This window comes from Ochotona curzoniae, unplaced genomic scaffold (genome assembly GCF_017591425.1).
Source record: "Ochotona curzoniae isolate NIBS_2020 unplaced genomic scaffold, NIBS_Ocur_1.0 contig_64, whole genome shotgun sequence".
Lineage (NCBI taxonomy): Eukaryota > Metazoa > Chordata > Mammalia > Lagomorpha > Ochotonidae > Ochotona > Ochotona curzoniae.
The window spans coordinates 9,498,053-9,521,052 of record NW_024466502.1 but is presented as its reverse complement, the minus strand read 5'-3'; the positions used below and the strand labels follow the sequence as shown (position 1 = coordinate 9,521,052).

At 41.2% G+C, this 23,000-nt stretch overlaps 1 protein-coding gene across 14 annotated transcripts in view; it reads right to left on the bottom strand.

Annotated features, from left to right (window-relative positions):
• The window catches only part of DOCK9 (dedicator of cytokinesis 9), a 279,755-nt gene that overhangs the window by 83,748 nt on the left and 173,007 nt on the right, over positions 1-23,000 (bottom strand). For all 14 annotated transcript variants that reach the window (XM_040991194.1, XM_040991186.1, XM_040991184.1 and 11 more), the window contains exons 10-23: positions 20,574-20,648; positions 19,284-19,424; positions 18,646-18,846; positions 18,146-18,268; positions 13,941-14,023; positions 13,299-13,421; positions 6,037-6,116; positions 5,761-5,948; positions 5,554-5,619; positions 4,388-4,480; positions 2,064-2,187; positions 1,599-1,720; positions 544-630; positions 121-210 (exon numbers count right to left, since the gene is read on the bottom strand). In XM_040991194.1, coding sequence (XP_040847128.1) covers positions 121-210; positions 544-630; positions 1,599-1,720; positions 2,064-2,187; positions 4,388-4,480; positions 5,554-5,619; positions 5,761-5,948; positions 6,037-6,116; positions 13,299-13,421; positions 13,941-14,023; positions 18,146-18,268; positions 18,646-18,846; positions 19,284-19,424; positions 20,574-20,648 — 1,596 coding nt within the window. The remainder of the gene's footprint in view (positions 1-120; positions 211-543; positions 631-1,598; positions 1,721-2,063; positions 2,188-4,387; positions 4,481-5,553; positions 5,620-5,760; positions 5,949-6,036; positions 6,117-13,298; positions 13,422-13,940; positions 14,024-18,145; positions 18,269-18,645; positions 18,847-19,283; positions 19,425-20,573; positions 20,649-23,000) is intronic.

Here is a 23,000-nt window from a genome sequence, read left to right as displayed (position 1 = left end):
AAGCCACAAGGAAAGTATGTGAGGTAGCACAGGCAAGAACAAGTAATAACACCACTACACAGAAAACCCAACCTATCCCCAATTCATTAAAAAGGAGCTACCACAGGTGCGATCTGTTACCTTAAGGTATTTTACGAGTTCATTTCCTAAAGCTTGGGCTCCAGATTCAGTTTTCTGACAGTACTGGAAAAAATTGTGCAAATGCTGATCCTGGGGACAGAACAAAGAAGAAAGTCTATTAGTGCAGATGCTGTGGGAATACAAATACTTACTTCTTCCAGCATTTGTAGTTCTCAAGACTACAAAATGGGTCATACAAAAATGACAACATACAAAACTGCCCAGCTAAAGTGAAAAATAGCTGAAAAATGTTGCTTCTTGGACTAGCCATTTGTAACAGCACACAGCAGTACCATATGTGCACTTTGCCTTCTCCCAAAAAGACCCACCGATCAAAGTATGTTCCTAACAGGTATCAGGATTTTCTTCTGTAGAAGTGAAACCTCAGAGCCACAGCGCCAATTTCAATGAAACAGCACATACCTGGGTATACACTGTAGAAACCAGATGAGTGGAAACTTTTAGCAGTGGCTTGCCTCCGTCTACCCATTTAACTTCTGGCCCATAATGCTGAAAAAACAGAGAGGAAAAAAATATCCCAAATCAGCTATTACGGTTTCTAACATGGCCATCCCTGAGGGTACTGATGAGGGCCCAACAGCCCAAGAACTCCAGTGACTAGGCAGAGAATGTAATCCAGGGATCCCAGTTTAAAAATCCGTGTTACACTTAAATGTCAGAAATCCATAATGGCTGCATCCCTGCTGTGGGCCACAAAGGCTGCCAAGTCACTGAAGCTCCTGGGCCTCGAGTCCCTCGCTGGTACTGTCAGCGATGGCAGCAGGAACCAGACAAAGGGCCCTGGCACAAGCTTGGGGCTGATCATTTGTGCTATTTGAAACTCTGAAAGCTCCTCGCCCCCCGCCTTTTTTTTTTTTTTTTCAAACTAAGTTCCATAACCGCAACTTTTACAATTTAACTTTCTTTTGGACTATTTTTAACTATCCATAATATGATCCCACATTTGGCATTATTCAAACACAACATTAAAAAAGAACTTTATCTAAACATGTTATAAAACTAAAGCTTATAAGATTTAAGATGGCCAAAAAGAATATTGGAAAAGGCTGAGAGAAAAATCAGGTCACAAATCAGAAAACATACAGAATGTGTCACATCAGTTGAAAGATGTGCTTGCTAGAATTATATTAAACTGGAAGTCAATTCCTGATCCATCTTTATTTGAATGGGGCTCATCTGTGGAGACACACGTTTCCCTTGTCTCCATGTCCCTATTATCCTGCTGAGGCACTGATAGTTCCAGTCTTATAGACGCCCACATAATTCTGACCATGTGGTACCAGCACTGATTACTGAAAGCCCAAAGTTACTCTATAACAAAAAACTAAAATCTAAAGTTTGGAACTGATAAACATACTGTATGCTTTTTGTGTGTGTTATTTTTGTCATTTTTGTTTTAAACATCCTTTAATGTTTTGTGAAGGAACTGGGGACAAAATGATGCTAAAATCCTATACCCTGCCCATTCCAAGTTCCTGGTAGCCAAGGTAGCCAGAAGGAAGATTCGCTGAGACAGGGATGTGCTGCTCATTGGTCACCACCCTTCCGTCTTTCAGGAGAGGAAGCCAGGAATATCCAACTATTAAAACAAAAGCAAAAACAAAACTCAAAACTCACTGTAAGTGAAAAACCCATGGAAGAAAAGAGCAGTTAGTAGAAATCAGAGTGAGAAATCTGAAAGCCCCTGAATAAGGACTCTATAAAACACTGTATACAATAAACTTTCACATCTTGCCTATTAGAATTATAAAAGTTTCTTTTATAACATTTACATGTGCAATTCAGGCATGCTACCTACAAACTTCATCTAAAAACTTCTTTATAAAAGAATGCAATTTCATCATCACGATACAACAAAGTACAATTTGAGAATTCAATAGGCAAATTATTTTAAAAAATCAAAAAGAAAGAAAATTTCTAACCTTGTGTTTCAACTACATCCTTTTTCTTGGTGCTTCCTTTACTTGTGTTATCGCAGCTGACATGGAAGAAGGTGAACAGTAAGTGGTGCTTCTCATGTAGTTGTGTGGGCAGTTCTATTTTAATCTGCAGGAAAGACAAAATAATAATCATTCTATTACTCCAAAACATGAAACAGTCCCTGCAAAAGTAAGAGACACGCATCACATAATGCACAATATGTATCTGTTCTCCTGTTATGGACATTTGTATTCACAGAAACCAGGGATGGAAAAGGAAGAAACAGACCTTGACTCCACTGACCAAAAAAAGGAGGACTGATCGGTATTTCAGCCCAGAAAGAGCTGAAAAGATGCATGACAGTGCCCACTATACTATGCTACCTCAACACAGTCAAGATGATATATTAAAAACAAAAAGTCAGTGCAGGACATTTCAAAGTAGACTGAGGGGTAACTGTTACAGAGTAGGTGTGTAAGCCACTGCTTGGGAAGCCCTTATCACGGCACTGATCTGAGTCCCAGCTTCAAAACCAGCTTCTTGCCAGTGTGTCTGGGAAGGTGGTGAATGAGGACGTTAAGTGCTTAAACCCACTTGAGAGATCCAGAGGGAGATCCAGGCTCACGGGTTTGCCTGGCCCAGGCCTGGCTGTTGCGGGCAATTGGGGAGTGAACCAATGAATGGAAGTTCTCTTTCTCCTTTTCTCTCCCACTCTGTTACTCTTTCAAATAAATAAATTGTTTTAAAGACTAAGATATAATTCATATAGTACTTTTAATAAACTAATAATTCTATGTAAACAGACGTAATAATAAAGAAGTTAAGATTTGTTGTGGAACATCCGGTGAATGTGTCATGATGCCTGCATATCATCTGGCATCTTGACTCCGGCTACTCCACCTCCAATCTAGATCCCCACTAATGTGCTTGGGAAAATAGCAGAGATAGCCTGGGCCCCTGCTACCCAAGAAGGAGGACTGCAAGAAGATCCTGACTTCAGATCAGTTTGGCTACAGACACTAAAGCCATTTGGGGAATGAACCGCAAATGGAAGATTTCTCTCTTCCTGTCTCTCCCCTCCACTCTGTAAACTCTGACTTTCAAATAAATAACCCTGCCTTTCAAATAAATAGATTTTTTTTGTAAAAAGATTTTCATGTCCCCTAACCACATGTAAGTGGCAAAAATACAAACCAGAAAGAAAACAGGGGCTGTCAATGAGGTTCAGCAGTATTGCATAGGAGTGCCATTAAAATCCCAGTTTTTCTACTTCCAATCCAGCTGCCTGCTGAAGCAGCAGAAGAGGGGGTGAATGCTTGGACTCCTGCTACCCACAGGAGAGACCAGGATGGAACTGCAGGCTCCTGGTTTCAGCCTGGCTTAGGCTGCTGCGGCCCTTTGGGAGCAATCTAGAATGGAATCCCCCCTCCACTCTGTGTCTCCCATTCTTTCTGTAACTCATCCAGTCAAATACACAAATACTTCTGAATGAGAGAGAAAGTAAGCAAGCCAGAATATCAATTGTGGTAGTAATGCCACTTTTTACCATATTATCTACATTTCCAAAGACTTTTTAAAACTTTTTATTTGAAAGATTTATAGACAGAAACAGAGAGTAAGAAACTTTCCATCTGCTGGCTCACTCCCCAATGGCCTCAACAGCTGGAGCTGAGCTGATCCAGAAGCCAGAAGCCTCCTCCTGGTTTCCCATGTGTGTGTAGGACCAAAAGGCTTGAGCTGTTCTCTGACACATTCCCAGGCCCTAAGCAGGGAGCTGGCTCAAAGAGCAGCTAAAACACACACCAGCATCCACATGGGGTGCCAGCAGTGGAGGTGGAAGATTAGCCTGCCACATCACCATGCCAGCCCTCAAAATTTTATTCTTAGCAATGGATGTTACTTTCTTTTTAAATTTTATTGGAAAGTCAGATCTACTGAGATATCTTCCATTCTAAGTGGCTGCAGCAGCCAGAGCTAAGCCGACCCAAAGCCAGGAGCCAGGAGCTTGTTCCAGGTCTCTCACGCAGGTGCAGGGTCCCAAGGCTTTGGGCCATCTTCGAGTGCTTTCTCAGGCCACAAGCAGGAAGCTAGAAGGGAAGTGAAGCAGCCGGGACACAAACCAGCACCCATATGGGATCCTGGTGCATGCCATTAGACTATCACACTGGGCCTGGATGCTACTTTCATAATCAGAAAAAAAAAAGGATGTAAACAAATATCTTTGCATATTAGGCAGCTTCCCTCAAATTTTGATTTACCAAGCAAATAATTCAGATTGTCCCATAAAATTGGTCAAATTGGGTTCTTCCTTTACAACAGCACTCACCTCATCATAAAATTCTGGGTTTTGCTGATGGTGTAAAACTGCGGCAAAGGCGCTTCTCGTGAACACTGGTCCACCGGGTCTTCCATAAATGCACTGAAACAAAGTTCATGAAGTCAAACACTAGTGTCTACTTAGTGGAGCGAGAAGTTATACTCAGCTGTGCTGTAAACAGAGCAGTGTGCTCACAGCATATCCTTACCCAAACAGATGGAGTTCTTGCACAGGTTCCTGTCCTGCAAGCCACCTTCCAGCTCACCTCCAGCTATGCTGGTCTCCTCCCGTGCTCACCCCTTCACTTCCTAGCTCTGGACAATGCCTTGTACATTGAGCTCAACCTCATACTTCTGCTTATCCAACTGCTTTCGTGGAATAACATATACTTCTATGTATACCAAAGATGATCTTTTGTTTTCCTTTAAGAAATTATCAACTCCTTCCTCTGTGTGCCTTCAGTATTTCTCTATGCTTATTATTCAGGCGTGTCCTAAAGCTATTTCTGTGCCCTCTGTTGGCCAGGACTGCCTTTCCCGCTCACTGTGGACTGTATTCATTTTTGTATTTCTGTCTCCATCCCTTCTGGGAAAACCATTTTCACATAGTTACAGCCAGAGTGCCTGCTCTGAGTCTCATGAATGCATGCCTTCACAGGCTTTAAGTTCAATGCATCAGTTTTGTTACATGAAAAATGAACTTCATAACTGCATCCAACTCAAGGACTGTTTGGAGAATCAGAAAAATTAAACAAATGCAACAGTGATGCCTGCCTGTGGTTGAGCAGCATTTAACACACTGATATATACTCCTCCACTATCATTCTACAATAAGCATTTAGTAACTATCATCCTTGATCTACTTTCATTATTTCTATTACCAATACTATTCACACTCTAATTCTTAGTACCCACAGAATACTTCTTTCATGGTTGGTGCACAATATGTGATTGATGAATTGGATATACATAACAATATTAACTCCTTACAAAAACAACAAAATAGTCCCTCAGAAGCAAGAATCAGTCAATAAATATTCTGTGAAGTTCAGCCTATATGGTGACAGGTTACAGTATATTTTTGACTTGTGTCAATTCAGATGTGCTAAACTGCTTCAGCTGCCCAGTGTCACGCAGGTGTTAGAACATGCAGATGAACATCAAAACAAAACAAACCTTCAGGGGTTGAGAATCTTCCTCATCTGATTCTTTGAATTCAATGCAGATGGCAATATTTCTGGCCTGTGGCAATATGGATAGTAAGAGAAGAATAAAGGGGACAAAAACCAACAACAAGTCAGAATACGTACATGTAAGAACAAGGCAGGCCAAATCCTAAGGCAGCAATTTGATCTCTAAATTGAAACCTCAATGTCCAGTTACCTTGGCAAAAGACTTCTGACTGTCATATTTCAAGTACTTGGGGTAAACGTAAAGGTGATTGTTGTAGACAGTGTAAGGCTGAGTGTGTTTTGGGATGCAGGGCACAAATTCCTCGACTTCGAATGTGATTGGAATTTTAGCACAGGCTTCAAACTGCTTCATGGGAATGTAGGATGAGTTAACATAATCTGGAAAAAATATCCCAAACAGTCCAAGCTGAAGTAAAAAACCAAAAATCCAAAGAATCTTTGTTTCTTACACAGAATTTGCACTTACTAGGAAAGTCTGAGGAAACATTATCAATGGTGATGTCTAGATTGCCTAAAATCACAGGTAGCTTAGCCATCTTCTCAGGTCTACAAACAAAAGAGAAAAATCAAACACCTGTCAGGTCAGGTGAACCTTAAAACCTGAATACCAGAGCAGCATCTCCAAGAGAAACAGAATGCAGCACGTGAAAAACAAAACATTACAAAGAAACAGGTAAAATTCATTTCCACAGAATATTATATTTAGCCCAATAGATCTAACTTATTATCATTTGGTATATAATCAATACCAAACTGTGTGTTCTTTTAAAAACATGAGTGCATATGTTAGACATAGAGTACATCTTCTGTACTTTCAGCACTCAGGTTAGCCACCTGCCTAGTGGTCCTGGGTTGCATGGCACAGGTACAGAAAGACTACAGTACTCCCACTATCCATAGGGATTATGTTCCAAGTTCCCTCAGTGGATGCCTGCAATTGCAGATACTACAGAACCATGTAAAACTATACTTTCTTCTATACATACATACCTACAATGTTTAAATTAGGCACAGTAAGAGCCTGGTAACAATAAAGAATAATTGTAATAAAAATGCGACCATTACTACCCTTGTACTTCAGTGCTATTATTAAATAAAACAATGGCTAGTTGAACACATGCACTGGAGTTCCATCACAGTCGACCTGGTAACTGAAGTGGCTGCTGCATGACCAAGGGGGTGCAAAGTGTAAACAGCATGGTCACACCAAGCCAAGGGATGATTCAGGTACAACAAGGAACAGAGCTACACGGTTGAGATGTCATCATGCTATTTAAAACATAGATTGTCTTTTTCTGGAATTTTTCTATCTAGTATTTTCAAACAGTGGTCCACTACAAGTAACTGAAACTGTAAAAGTGAAAGAGAAGGGAAGGCTACTGCACCAGTAAACCAGGTAAAGCATTTCCGATCCATTCCAGTCTCAGCTCAAATCATCGATATCTAGAACCTGAAATCATGGTATTTTCTTGGGTATGGCAAGCTGCTGAGAGGACAGCAGGAGTTCAATTAAACCAACACTGCTGTTTATATTTGGTCTGACTTGGTCCAGTAACAGAATCTCCACTCACATATCTGATACACTGACCTTCTAGGGTCAGGTGAACTTTCAGCAAAGCTGTTTTCACACCAGAATGCTCCTTCTCACAGAATAGTGAAATTTGCTTCTCTGCAGCTTCTGCTCAGCAAATGGTCTTATGTTTCTCTGTTAGTCATCTACATGAAGCAACCACACATTCAAAAGTCCTCCATTTTAGCACTTCTGCACTTTCCTCCAATGCCACTTTTATTCCAGAAGGATGTACTATTTGAATCATTAGACTCAGAACCTGGTATGGTCTGGCTGGCTTGGGGTGGAGACATCGTCCAGTTTCCTAGGGTATACTCTTCTACTAACACAGCAAGTGCTATCATTTTTGAATACTCATACCACTCTAGCGACCCACATTAAATTCATGATTACCTCATATCCTTAAATCCTTTTTTCCATATCCTTAATACACTACATTTCTTTATCCTGTATTTATGCTTTTGGAATGTAAAGTAGGATTCCAATTTTTTTCCTTGTGAAATTTTATTTTCCAATATTTAGGTTACTCCTAGTTGATCAAAATTCTAAGTCCAGATGTGAATATCTATTGAAGCAGATGCTCCTTAAGACTTATTTCACATTTAATCAGTACGCTATATACTCATATGAATCACTGCTAAAAACAGAAGCACCATACAGAATATTATGAAGAATGGACCTTTCTCAAGCTTATGCAAGTTCATTTCCACACTGACACCAGCCCATGAATCACAATTTCTAGCATCTAATTATTCCAGAGGTTAAACAAATTCACATTCATGTGGAATCCTTTTCTGGATTGTTCATACAGTATCATGACATAAAATATATAAAATAGATTTTGCTAGTCTTTATTTTTAATTGCACCAGCATAGCAACCCAATTTAAAACAGCAGAAGTGTGGTTAAATGACTTGTTCAATATGACACACTTATTCCTAGAAAACAGAATGTTACCACATGGGTCTTCATGAGCCACCTGCTTAATATTTCCTCCTTGAACACTGCCAAAAAACATGAAAGCTCAGAGGCCAATATATTCGGCATTTGTTTTTCTCCTATTGAGAAAGGTTCCTATCGTTTTTTTTTTAAGATGTATTTATTTTTATCGAAAAGTCAGATATACAGAGAGGAGGAGAGACAGAGAGGAAAATCTTTCGTCCAATGATTCACTGCCCAATGGGTCACAATGGCTGGAGGCAAGCCGATCTGAAGCCAGTTGTCAGGAGCCTCTTCCAGATCTCACACATGACTGTGGGTGCAGGGTTCCTAGTCTTTGGGTCATCCTCTACCTGGCCACAAGCAGGGAGCTGGATGGGAAGCAGGCTGCCGGGATTAGAACCGGCACCCATAGGGGATCCTGGCGTGTTCAAGGAGAGGACTTTAGTGGCTAGGCTATCATGCTGAGCTCCTGGTTCCAGGCTTCTGCCATGAGTGTTGCTGAGGGCTTCTGGAGAGGTGCCAGCAGGAAAAACATGAATGTGTGTGCATGTGCAGACATACACATCTGTCTTCAAATCAAAACAAGAAGAAGGAGAAAGAAGGAAGAAGAAGAACAACAACACAGCAACAAGGAGACTAAGCTAGAAGTCCAGCAGTCCATCCCAGCCTTCCTAACACAGCACTGTGCCACAGATTTGGCTTTGAAGGATGAGTGAAATTTCTCCAGCAGAAACAAAGAAGGGGCAATGTACACACCGTGCTTGTGATTTGCATGGCCTGATGGTGCGCAAACGGAATACAGTGGGGCAGACACACAAGCTTGGTGGAATCTAGGTCCACAGATTTACAGAAAAGCCATGCCATTCCCATGACTTGAGTTCAGCCTCATCAGAATAAAATGGGACTAAGAATGTAAAAGTTGCATGCAAGAAAATGAAACTATAAATACAGGTGCACTAAGTAGTGGATGCAAAATTCTTAGCACTTTTATAACTTAAATTAACATAGTAGCATCTTCAAAAAAGGCTAACATTTTAAAGCAATCTCTGCATTCACACACTTTGTCATACCGTATGATTCCCTAAGTTAGAAAAGATACCATACAATGAATAAGTATAAAATATCAAGTCTTCCTTTTTATGAAAAAATATCTTGGAAGACACATGTCAACAATACCTTCTATCTGACAGAACTGCTTTCTTATTCCATCTTGGAACACAGCCTTGGATAATGACTGCAAGGGAAAGGAGAATGTGACTAATGAGCTTTGGCAGCTATTTCATGGAGAATGAAGCAGCTTGAGAGATCGGTCTGATCCATTATTGGCATTTTGAAAAAAAAATCACGGGAGCAGAAACAATAGCTTTGCCAGGTCCCTGACATGAAATTATTTTCTGTGAAAGAAGAAAGAAAAGCAAACAAGGTAGCAATGCTAAGGTCTAAAAGAACATGGAAATTGCTCCTTCAGGGTCCTAGCCATCAGCTGTAGAGGATGGCGTAGACAGCAGGGCTCCCAGAGGGTTTTCAGGAAAGCAGGGTTCCACTAACACTGCTACTGCTTCTGATGCTATGCACATCAGACCCCAATTTTGGGACTGACTGTCTCTACCTGGCCACCTAGAGCGCATGCTCTGTGCTGTTTCATCAGGCCTAAGCACAGGCAGGAGACATAGTGGCCAGGTCAGAACCTGCCTGGCTGTGGGCTGTCCGCCCAGGCCCTAAGTGACAATGTGATGCCCCTCTGTCCAACATCCACTGAGGAAGAAAGGATGGTAAGCTGGGGCTATGGTAGAACTGTCACTAGGGGCAAGTCCCAGGAACCTGCCTAGAAAGTAACTTTCGAGGCAGGGTTCCAACCTCCAATATGTCAAAATCTTTTAAAAGCAAACATTTGATTTTTTTAAACTTCATGTAAGTGACAGAACTCTATAAAGTGGAAAGTGAAGAATCACCTGTAGACTCACTGTTCAGAGATAAGCATAACTGATATTTTGTTACATATCCTGTACAACTAAGTTTATGCCTGTCTTCCATCTAGCTAGTTAGACCTGCTCATTTCTTCATATAAAAGGAAATATATAAAATACCTCCTCCAAAATATTAGGTTTCACAGATATATTCTGCCCCCCCACCCCAGCAACAGAATGTCCATTTTCCTAAATCAGCATCATCATGATTATTATGAATTGTATGACAGTCAAGTGAGGGAAAATACAGCAAGCAATTTAAGTGTAACAAAGTCTTTTTTTTTTTTTAAAGATTCATTTAAAGATTCATTTTACTTATTTGAAAAGAGAAAGAGGGCATGAGGGTGGATAAAAAAAAAGGTCTTCCACCCCTTAGTTCACTCCCCAAATGGTTATAACCACAGGGGCTGGGTTGGGTCGAAACCAGGAGTCAGGAGCTTCTTCTAGGTCTCCCAGGAGGGTATAAGAGCCCAAGTACTGGAGCCATCCTCCTTTGTTTTCACAGGTGATTTAGCAGGCAGCGAGATCAAAAGTGGAGCATCTGGGAATCCAACTGTATTTACAGGGATACTCACTGTGGGTATTCCTCTGTGCTGCAGGAATGGTTTAATTCAGTATGCCACAGAACTGGCCCCAAATGTAACCAAGCTAAAATTCCTACAAGGAAGGCTGAAAGTTTCCTGGAACTCATATTTTAAAATGATAATAACTACTGTATAGGAATATAGTACTTGTGTGCATGATAATATACTACAACCTATAATAAGGGTTTTTTTTTTTAATGCTAACTGTGGTTTACACAAGAATACTTCAAAAAAGTTCATGGGAAGTAGAATTAAAAGTTACTTACTTTGGTGCAAAAAAGACTTAAAAAGCAATGGATATGTTAAATCTTAAAGAATTCATGGAAAATATATACTACCAAAAATTGTATATGGATTTCCAAAGATTTTGTGCAAAAAATATGCTTATCTTTTAATTTTATCTCAACAAGCATTCTAAAATATTCTCGTACTTGTAATTTGAGTCAGAAACAGTGTAAATGTACAAAAATGGGAGAAGAGTTAATAGTAGACAAGCACTGGGTGTTGCAGGCATTTGTTATCATGTGGGTAACAGCATGCTCTTTCTCCTTCTCTGACTTTCAAATAAATTTAAAAAGAGACACAGAAAAAATGAAAATATCCCCTTTCCCCAAAGTCCAGCATGGTCCTCTATGAAAGGTAAAACTAAAAGTAAGTCATTTGTCATCCTTTTATTCTTCTGTATGTCTCAAAATTTCTATCATAAACAGATAGTACATTCACAAAGGAAAGAATTCCCTAGTATGTAGACATAAAAATGAAGCACCATTCTCCTAACTATCCTTCTACAAATGCTAACAGATTCACGATGATCCAGCTGCACTCTGATCACACCCTTTGACCTCATCCAGGTGCCTAAATGACACACCCCGTGTGTGGTTCAGGAGCCCAGGAAGGCTACCACAGCAGACCTCACTCTTCACCCACCTCTCTCTGCTAACTGCTTAAGTGAGCTGGGATGGGTTCTTTCACAGTCAACCCAGCGAAAATGTACACTGCTTGGCTGGACTGGCAGACCTTAACGACACAGGGAAGTGTACAACCTTAGTGACAGTCTAACCAAGGCTGACACTTCAAGTTCCCAACAGGGAAGACATCAATACAGCAAAAACTGTAGAAATGCCTAATTGAAAAGGACCTTGACACTTCATCACTTTCTTAAAGACTCCTTGATCCATCTCAGACTTTCCACTTCTTAAAATCTTGATAAAGGATTCTGTCATGTTGGCTGCCTCTTAACATGGACATGATTAGATGTTTACTAACAACACATCTACAGGTTTTCAGACCTTATTGAGCCTAAAATCTATATCTCTTCTATCATGAAAGAGAAGAAAAAGACAAAAAAATTGAAGTTTAAAAAAGTAACACAGCCAATCTTGTGGTCCAGGCAAACAAGTGAGAGCTCCATTTTGACATCTATTTTTCAAATAACAAAGTTAAGACTAAAAGATATCTGGGGCATAAAATAATTAATTCACATTGCTTGGACATTGTTTTAACTTATCTTCTAATGCCCTCAGCACTTGTTCCCAGAATTTACTCAGAAAAACTATAGATTTCATGCCCCTAGGAAGGGAGACCAGTGGCACAGTTTTCCATGCTCAGATAGAGCAGCCAAACAGTACAGTGGCTGACAGCCCAGGCACTCAGACCACACTCCATCAACCGCAGGACAGTGGACACCTGACTTAGTCCCATGTGGCCTCATGATGTAGGCTGAGCTGTGTCCTGCAAGAAGTGGTTGGTGTTGCAACCTCTTGCATCCATCAATGTGGCCTTATTTGGGAAGACACTCTTTGCAGAGGTGCTCAGTTAGGATGGGGTCGGTCAGTGGAGCTGACATTGATCTGGCATGACTGGCATTCTCATATAAAGAGCATTTGGACAAAGTACTCAGGAAGATAGCCACGTGAAGACCAAGGTAGATCTCGGAGTGATGCTGCCATCAGTCAAGGCCAGGAAGGATCCTCCCTGGAAACTTCAGAGGGAATGAGGCCCAGATACTGTGGTGATTTTGAGTTTTTGCTACAGGGAACTAAGAGACAATGAATTTCTGTTGCTTTAGAATACATGGCTTGTAGCACTTGGCTACTGCAGTCCTAGGAAACGGATAGGCTCATTAATGTAGAGAAAGCACTTAGAACCACGCCTGCAAACAGCAAGGACTATGTGAATTATCATCTTCCCCACCATCCACTTGACGGCACCACAAATCACTCCATCTTGCAAGTCAGAAGCCTGGGAGCTACTTATCCCAGATGTCTACTCACACCTTTCTCCTTCCACACTCCCCTCTCTGCCACCCAAGTCAGGATGCCAAGACCTAACAACCTTCTCTCCCCTGCATATCCTAAATTAGCCCCTTCCCATTTCCACTTCAGGTGCTTTGCTGAGGCCTTACCTGTCTCTCAATAAAGGTCCTCAGGTAGGCTGCTCTCTTTCCCCAAGGCACAGCACCACTCAAATAGCCTGTATATCATTCAAATGAACCAAGTGACTATTCTGATTCTGCACTCTTTCTTCCTGCCCTAGGACTTGAGGAAACGATCTACCCCCATGCCTCATACCCAGAGACATGAGTTGAGCAATTTACACGATGCTGCCTCTTTCTCTTCCCATCCCCACCACACAATCTCTGGTATTTAGGTGACCTTGAAACTCACTTTCGAAAGTCTGCAAGTAACTTGAGCATGTCGTCATTTGACAGTTTATTGCTGTCTTGCTTGTAGACGGCAGAAAATCTGGCATTTTTGTCAAGGTTTCCAGATGCATCCTTGAACAATGTCCTAGAATAGCAAAACAACATTTTTTAAATGGGTTTCCAGAAGACTAAAATAAACCTGCCATTTAGCTCTGGCTTTGATGCATAGACTAATTGTTATTCCACTGGTTACTGCCAAGAGAAATCTCATTATCTAAAAACACAGAAAACATTAATGAAGATGAACAGAACTAACTCAGTTTACATAGAAACCAGTTTCAGCAAACAGCTAATGCTGAGGAAGCAGCATACACAGTCAAACGCCACTGCAGACCTTCTTGGTTGTTACCACTCACAGCGTGAGTGGCTCATCCCTGGAAGGTCAGTTTTGCAGCAAGCACTCCTATCCACCTGCTGGTTATAGATAGCAATTCTCAGACTAGCATCTTTCTTCCCTGTGGTCCTATTAAATTATTTTTTCAGATTTAGAGTTTATTTCTCAGTTTTACAACTCAAATCTTTGATTCTGGCCCCCCGGAATATGCACTTCTACCTATCTATGCATCTCTCTTCATCTACAGAGAGGTACAAAATATTCTCTTACCTTGCTGCCCAAGCAAATGGCATTCTGTACTGGCCTAGTCTTTGGCAAGCTTGTTTAGCATTCTTTAACACCTTCTGAGCGACCTTGAAGACAACAGAATGACACCATGAGACACAGCATCCTCTTTAGGGGAGACTTACCATCTAAAGAGCCACCATCAAACCCTCATAAACAAGCTCTCGCTGTGCATCAGGCATATGGAAATGGACATCACAGAGTAATCAGTATGGCTGGACTCATACTCATTGGACAGTTCTCCATTAAATGCATTCTCTGTGATTGATGCTTGAAGAACACTGAGTGAAGTCTGTTTGCCAAATGTAAATCTTTTCTGTAGCGCAGTACCCTACTTTGCAGTTTTCCTACTTCTTTATGACTAAGAGATACTTGTCATAAACCCAATGAGTTACTAATACATGCTACACTTGAGGCCAGCATTGTGGTACAGCAAGTCAAGTCACAGAAGTCACTGCTCACAACGCTGGCATCCTTATCAGAGTGCTGTTTTGAGTTTCTGCTGCTCCACTTTTGATCCAGCTTCCTGCTAATGCACCTGAGAAAGCTGTCATAAAGACACTAAACTCTCACAGCTCCTGATGTGCATCAGCTTGTACAGATGCCCACAAAGTTGGAGAAAAGCACTTGTCTTTAAGACATTATTGGTACTGATTCAGATTGGGCCAGGATTCTTTAACATCAATTTTATTTCCTAGTGATTACTTCCAGTTTGTTGTAGGTTGACTGATAAACCCCACAGTGTACAACAAATCATATTTACTTTTTGTATGTGAATTTGTGTGTGGAAGGTCTTGGTCAAGCAGATGACAGCTTTCTGAAATTCACCTGTGTTATGCCAGTATACTATTATCAACACAGGTTGCTTGTTCCCAAAGGAAAAATGGTAGGCTGAAGGGTCTGGCATCATGTGAATGCATATAGGTCACACTTCGGAAAGGAGCTTTAGCATCTGAAAGTCCAAGTGGGCTCTACCGATCTGCAGCTCAGCATCACTGTTGGGAACGTAGAGTAATGGGTGCTGACTCAATCCTTTTGCATCAGAACCTGCACGCTGGGGCTAGTGCTGTGGCACAGCAAGTTAACCCACTGCCGGTGATATCAATATCCCACATAGGTACTGGTTAGAGACTCAGCTAACGCTCCTGGGAAGGTCAAGGAAGATGGCCAGGTGCAGGACCCCTGCTACCTACATGGGAACCCCCAAGCAGCTGCTGGCTCCTGGTTCTGGCTGTGGTGTTGCAGCCATCTGGGTAGAGAGCCAGTGAATGGAAGATTCCTTTCTCTAGTTCTCCCGCTCTCTGTAACTTTCAGATAGATGTCATTAAAACATAAAATGAAACAAAATAAAATAAAATAAAAGCTGCACCTTGATAGGCTCTAAAGATCTGTGTGGACTACCAGGCCATTAAGTGCTATCTAGAAGACTTGGGAATAGAATGATAAGCCACCTGTCTCTAAGTCAAACTGCAACCTGTTTGCACTTTGTTCATGTGAAAATGAAAGGCTTGAGCTCTACATCTCATGGTCCCCTGTGGTTACAAAATTTCATGATCCTGTTCTAATCATGTTGTGGGATTCGATGCCTTTGTGAGTAAATCTGAAAACACACCTTGGTTGAAACAGATGCCAGGAAATTATCTAGTTTCTCATATATATATATATATTTTTTTCATACTTATTTGACAAGCAGAGTTGGAGGGAGGGAGAAAGGGAAGAAACAGGGAGCTCTTCCGTGCACTGGTTCACTCCCAGGAGCACCTCCCATCTCCACTTTAGAGGACATGTCCATGCCTCCCTGTGGGACATGGTGGTGTCTCAGGTATACGCCCTCATAGGGTACAAAGGCCTACTTTCCTAGAAAGATTTAAGGATCAATATCATTAGGTTTTAACAGCAATGTGTTGCTACATGAAACGCAGCATTTGCATAATCTTTAAAGCTAAAATGCAAAGTTTTGAAACATTTCAGTTTTCCCTGTAGCAAAGAATGGCTCAGTTCTAACTTACCAATGGTATAAAATATAACAGAATGTTTGTGAAAGAATGACAATCATGTTTTTCTCAACTGGTTTTTTTTTTCCCCTTTACTTTTAAAAGACTCTTCACAGTAAATACCTACAGACATACCATAAAAATTTCCTCCAAAGTGAAAATTGTACTTCACATGAAGTTCTAGATTACTGAGAAAACAAGAGACAAATTGGACAGAAAAAAATCTCATTGTAACATCTTTGCAAAAAATATCTCTGTTGCTGTAAGATGATCGTGCCTTTATCCCTGCTTTCATTTCATGCTCTGGGTGTGGCAGGAAAATGAATACATGAAGAACACACACAGAGGAGCTTTACGTCCCACAGTGAGGGAAAAACACAGACTTCTACAGATGCTGTGGACCCTGGTCACTATGCAGAGTGGTTTAGTGCAGGATTAGCTACCAGACTCCAAACTGTGCATGTGGTGGACAGAAATGACACTGATGGTGTCCGGGCCTCAGAGCAGATCTTATCTAAGGCCTCTGCTCATTATTAGTCAAAACATAAAAGAGTTAAAAGGGTTTCTCCTCCAAGGTTTTACAGACTTGGTTGGAAAAAAAATAAATAAAACAGCTCCTCTCCAAAGACCAAACTTTACTCAGCATTTATCAATCAAAAAGGCTTAGGGTTTGAAGCAAAGTGTCTGGGTTAATGGGATTTTTTGTGACTGGAGCTGTAATAAATTACAACATCTTCTATGCTTTCCGTGATTTATGGTGTCCATGGCCCTGCCTTGTGGACTGTCTGCTTCATTCCAACATATCCCTGTGAGGAAGGCAGGCACAGGAAGTAACAGCATTCTTTATTTTTCACAGGCACAGGGGTCCAGAGAAGTGACATGATTTGTCCAAAGCATCCTAGTTTGTAAGGTATATAGCATCTGGGACTTCTCACTCAGCAGAACCTAAACTTGGGGGATACCCCTGTGATGTATGGAGAGCAACAGAGAAGAGGAAGCAAGCTCCAGATCAGTATAGTTAGAGTGAGTCTCTTGGGTGTCCCTGTTGAAGTACCTCTAAGCCATCTGACCCTAAGGCATCTCTCAGAAGACCCACTAAATAGGTCAAAATAAAACTAAAAAAAGTATTATAAAACCGATAAAGGACAACAGCACTCCATGGGTTGTTATTAGGTGACACAAGCTGCTACAGAGTGACAATTAGGTGTTTTTGGGGTACTCCAGCTGTGGGACACCGATCAGAAAATAAAACCTTTGCCATGCTTTAGATCTGAAATACGAAAGGGGGCTCTGAACTAGATAGTGTCTAGTTTTCAATAACTTTATAGTATGTCCTGGGCACGACCCCTAAATGAATAGTGGCTTGAAATATAGCAAACATGTTTCCCTCTCTACCTAAGGTCACGCCATCATAATCCTGCCTACTCTAACAAAACTCAAGTGGACCTGAAGCACTGACACTATTGTCCAGACTGCCTGGGCCAATCGCATTCCCCAGCCTCAATCTCTTATGGAAACACAAACAGACCAACATGTAACTCGAGAACCAAAGGACCAATCATAGGCAAACTGAATGATATCCCTTGGTTGGAAAAAATTAAATAAAACAGCTTCTCTCCAGAGACCAAACTTTACTCCGTATTTATCAACCAAAAAAGCTACTGCTTAGACAGAAAATTATTAAGCAAGTCATTTTTTTTACAAATTATTTTAGAATGTCAAAATAGACTAGCCAATGTAGTATTTTACTTACACAGAGGCCAACTTTTCATTAAAAATCAGACATGGGGCAAGTATTTGGTGTTGCAGGGACACCCCCATGTCCCACTAAGGCCTGGGTTTCAGTCCAGGCCTGGGTTTCCTCCACACCAGAGTCCAGCTTCCTGCTAATGCACCCCTTGGCAGGCAGCAGGTGATGCTTTGAGTACTTGGGTCTCTGTCAACCAAGTGGGAGATTCAGCCTAAACAGCCCTGGCTGTTGTAGACATGTGGGGAAATGAGCTAGCAGATACAAGATCTCTGTATGTCTCTTTGCCTTGCAAAGAAATAATAAATGCAAAACATTTTAAAAATCAGGCATAAAGTTAAACACATCACTACACATATTTTACGTCTTTGAGATTATAAATCAAGCTTAGTTTTGATTCCGGCATTTTCAGACTGGTTGCCTCTGCAAAGCCTAGAAGTCACTCATACCTTAGAGGAGTCCGAGCTTCTCATGTACGGTTCAGCGCAGTGTGTGATGCTTCCCTGAAGGACTTTTTCAATTCTCGCTACTAGAAATATATCCGGATGAGGACACGTGACAGAAAATATTCCCTAGGGCAGAAATAATTTTCTTCCATAAGCCAAATTCAATTTATGGCTACGTTAAACATATCCCATGAACATTAGAGCAGTAAAGGCCAGTGAAACACTGCAGCTCATAAGAAACATGCAGAGCTAAACTGGTCAGCGTTGTCTGCTCTGAAAGTCCGTGGAGAAAGCAGCGAAGACAAAAGTGTAGACAACTGGCACAAAACAAACAAAAAAACCCCACAACTTTCTCCCCACTTGCATTTACCGTCTAATTCCATTTACTATCATTACAATCCACGGCCAACGTTCACTCCACTTGTGCATAACATGGCTACATTTGGCATTGTTGATGTGCATAATAAACATGGCAGTGCAATCACAGGCTTCCTACACCTTACCTGCTTCGGATACTGCATGGAGGCCTCATGAAAGGTGTCCTGATGGGCGGGGGGACTATGCCCACCATTGACTAGAACTGGGGACGAGGGGGCCAACATCTGTCGCACGGAGAAATGGTTCAGATCCACATGGAAATCAGAAGAAATCTTTCGGTTGTATTTTATGTCAAACAGCGACAGAGTCACAAAGAAAGGCTCTACCTGAACAAAATAAACAATGCAGCTGTTTCACTACGGGAAGAGGAAAAAATGCTAGTGAGACCTATTCCTGACTGACATAACTGACTCAAGAGGGTCTTGTACTTTGTCAAATTGAGAATTGGATTAAAAACATTGCAGGAAACACAAAAGCATAATTTTACCTCATGTGCTTCACTACTTAATGTGAGCTGCAAGAAAACAGACAACCCCGCCCCTCCCCCCCCCAAGCATCTCCTGGAGCACCGAACTTGAACCCACCACCCTTAACCTTCGTCCAGAACACCTGCCCCAGCAGGCTCAACAGCCGCCCAAAGCCTGATGCGAACACTGCCCCTCTCTGATACTAGGAACTAGGATTCCATGTCCAGGCTGCACTGCTGTGGCACATCAGAAACCTCTGAGTGCTCAAAGCCTTATTTTTCAAAAAGGAAGATTACATTTGTAGTAGGTCCTTCTTCATTTTCAGCCACACAGCACTGCAAATTAAAAGATAAATCATTGCACTTGACAAGAATCCTTTTTCCAAACTTCTCTTCAAATGGCTTCACTTCTGGCTCAGCTGATGAGAAGTCGAGTTTCTTTAAAAGAAAACATAAAGATGTAAATGCATTAAGATGCCAGTCAAAAAACCTCATTCTAAAAGTATCCAACGGCAACTTTCTAACCTAGGAAAAAAGCTATATACATTCATTTACTCACAATAATGCTCCTATTTTATAATAAGCTCATGTAGTTCCAATAGTTGATAATGTTGGTAAGAATTGGTTCATAATGTTGGTCAATGAACGAGTACAGAGACCTGAAACATCATGGTTCTGAATAACCTAAGATGTGTAAGGACACACAATAGATGTATATGGATGCATAAAATGAAACATACGCCTACAGTGGCTTATTATTCAACCAAAAAAAAAAAAAGGTAATTCTGGCACCTGCTACAACATGGATATTCCCTGAAAACACTGGTAAGTGAAAGATGCAGTGGTGGAGTCCCTTCCCAAAATAAAGTGTGTGTGTGTGTCGGGGGGTTAGGGTCATTTAGCCTGAGAATAGAATGCGGTCATTATCTACTTCCTGGTAACTGGTTCAGCTTCTACTAGTCAGCACAGATCAAAGGTGCTAGCCAGTGCCAGAGAGCATACAGCTCAGTTTGTCGGGGGGGAGAAACAGTATGTGTATTAAGGGAAACTAGTTAAACCTTATCAGTAACTACGTACACATGTAAAGTTTTCTATTGATTCCAAAGCAGCATGTAGTGCTAAGACAGCTAACCAAAAATATGTGTAACTACATATGAGAGACAAAGAGGTTAAAAAGATATACAAGGAAATGCTCTTCTGGGTTCGGGCCTCATCACAAAGGGCTGGGTTTCCTGGGTACACAGGTACGGCCTGCAGGTACTGGGAAGTATCACTGTGCCTTTGGACATACAATCCTCCTTGCTGTCTCCTAATAGCAACTAGATAAATGATGTGTTCTTGTGTACTCATGGCTGCATTAAAATTTTTAATAATCTGAATAAATCTCAATTTTAACAGATTATTACACTATCAAGTTTCACAATAGTTATGTAATAGTGATAAGATTACATGTTGTTTTTATTTATTCTCAAATTTTCCATGTTATTATATTATTTGTCAATCCAAAATAAAGCAAACAAATAAACATATCAAAGACTTTTTCCCTCCTCCCTGCTTAGTTTTAAATTTTTAACTTCTTTTTTTTACCTGGGTATCTGGATCCAAGTAAAAAAGCTTAACTCTGCTTTCATTTTTCAGTTTGATTTCTGCATCTCTGGCACTCTGGTAACAAAATAAACAAAAATTACATTTAACACAATCCATTTTTTAAAAAGAGGTATTCAAATATCTTTGAAAGTTACTCTACCTTGAAAAGTCAGACCGACAGATCAGTGGGCAGCTATGTGTCCATAAACAGGCCTGCACACAGGCACATAACACACAGTTTGAAACTTTGGGAGGGGGAAGAGTTAAGATTTACTCTCTGCCCTTACCTAGCTGACAATCCATTGTGGACTCAAAAATACTACAAGGAAAGTAAAAAAGAATGAAGTGTTAAACTGTCAAAAGAAGGCCTCATAAGGTCAAATCATACAGAATCAACTGTGAATGAAGGGGCAAAATTCAGAGAGCGAAAAGGAGAGGCCAGGAGCATTCTGGCCTCAACAAAACAATGGACAGAGACAGACAGTGAAGATAGAAATGAGCTCAGATCACAGAACGGAATGATTTGGGTCAAGCCTAAAATTGAAGTTATAAGGGCAAAAGGAAAGCTACGTTCTGAATGGTGGGATGGAAAAAGTTATGGCAGCTCTGCTAGGACAAAATGTTGAATCATCCAATAAATATCCCTTGAGTACCTATGCTGGGCTGACACAAACATCAATGAACGAACACAAGCTGGGAAGACCAGTGCACACACTGATAACAGGAATGACCAAGAGAGACACATGTGCAGTGTGATTTCACCTGCACCAGGGAGCAGTAGTCAGGAAAGTCCTTACAGGAGAAGGCCCAACCCTGAGAGTGACAGTGTTTGGCCAGCAAAGGAGAGAAGGGCATTCTAGAGGGAAAAAGTTCAGGTGCGGCGGAATAATCCACACTTGAGCAATGGCCACATTATTCATGACGACTGAAGGGTTGGGCTCAATGGAAAAAGCAAAGACAAATGAGTTTGGAATTTGTATGCTAAGGACTAGGGATTTCACTACAAATCTAAAATATTCTGCATTGTTTCAGACAAGGAAATAAAAAATGAGTTCTTCATTTCAGAAGCATCACATGATTAGGGATAATGCAATGGACCAAGCCAAGGAGGCCTAAAAGTTATTCTTGGGTTATTTCATAAGCCTCTCAGGCTCACCAACAGGGTCCATAATAAATGCCCCGTTTTTGCCTTGGGTAACCTGCTGATTCATGAACCCATTAACTTAGGTAATTCAGGAAGAGGAGTGAGTTTGTGGAAAAGATGATCATCCAATGGAGTGCGGACATGCCTATGAGGTTTTCAGTCTGGAACTTCCTGCAGAAGCCTGGGGGATAGGACCTGACCACAAAGCAGAGAGGACAGCAAGAGAAGATCAGCACAGAGGTGGAACTGGAGGTGTGAAAGTGAGTCTAAGGACAGACTCCCAGGGGCCCCAACATTGATGAGATGGACATAAAAAGACAACCCACAAAAGAAATCAGATAGGAACCCAAAGCACCCAGAGCTCAAAAAACACAACAATAAAGAATTATTATCCCAAAAACTATACAGTTGAGCACTTCTCAAAGTAAGAGAAACTAGATCTTCTTTTAAAATAACTGGGCCAACAAGAAAGCCTAGGGGCTGAAGTCCTCGCCTTGCATGCGCTGGGATCCCTTATGGGCGCCAGTTTGTGTCCCAACAGCCGTGCTTCCCACCCAGTTCCCTGCTTGTGGTCTGGCAGGGTAGTAAAGGACAGCCCAAAGCCTTGGGACCTTGCAACCATGTGGGAGACCTGAAAGAGGCTCCTTGCTCCTGGCTTCAGATCAGTGCAGCTCTGGCCATTGCGGCTGCTTAGGAGTGATAACCAATGGACAGAAGATCTTTCTCTCTTTCTCTGCTTCCCTATGTATATCTGACTTTCCAATAAAACAAAAAATCTTAAAAAAACCTAAGGCACTCCTTATCATGGTAGCAGGAAGAAATGGCTCCTCAAATAGCTTGTCACTAACAACCTGCCCCATAGCCCATAGAGTATCTTGGGTTCAAAGGAGAGGAAGAGATAAAAAAGAAACAACAGCAGGTCCTTCTCTGTAGAAATGTATGCTTACTCAGAAAATAAAGAATTATAACACAAAGGCTATTTCTTTGTTGCATTCCATTTAGTAAACCCTAAATTCAGCCACTGGCAACATAGCTTAACAATGTTTTCTTCTTTGTCTTAAGAAGTAGTCCTTGACCAACCATTCAAGAGTTTCCAGAAAGATTGCTACCACCTTCAGGTATACTGTGTGTCTGAAACTCATTTGTAAGCAGACAGAAAGTCTCCAAGACTCAACCTGGAGGATGGGATACCATAACAATACTGCTGATTGTTGGGTCATTTAAATAGAATGGATTGGAATAGGAAGACAGAGCAATATCTTTCTATACTTCTTAAAGGGCTG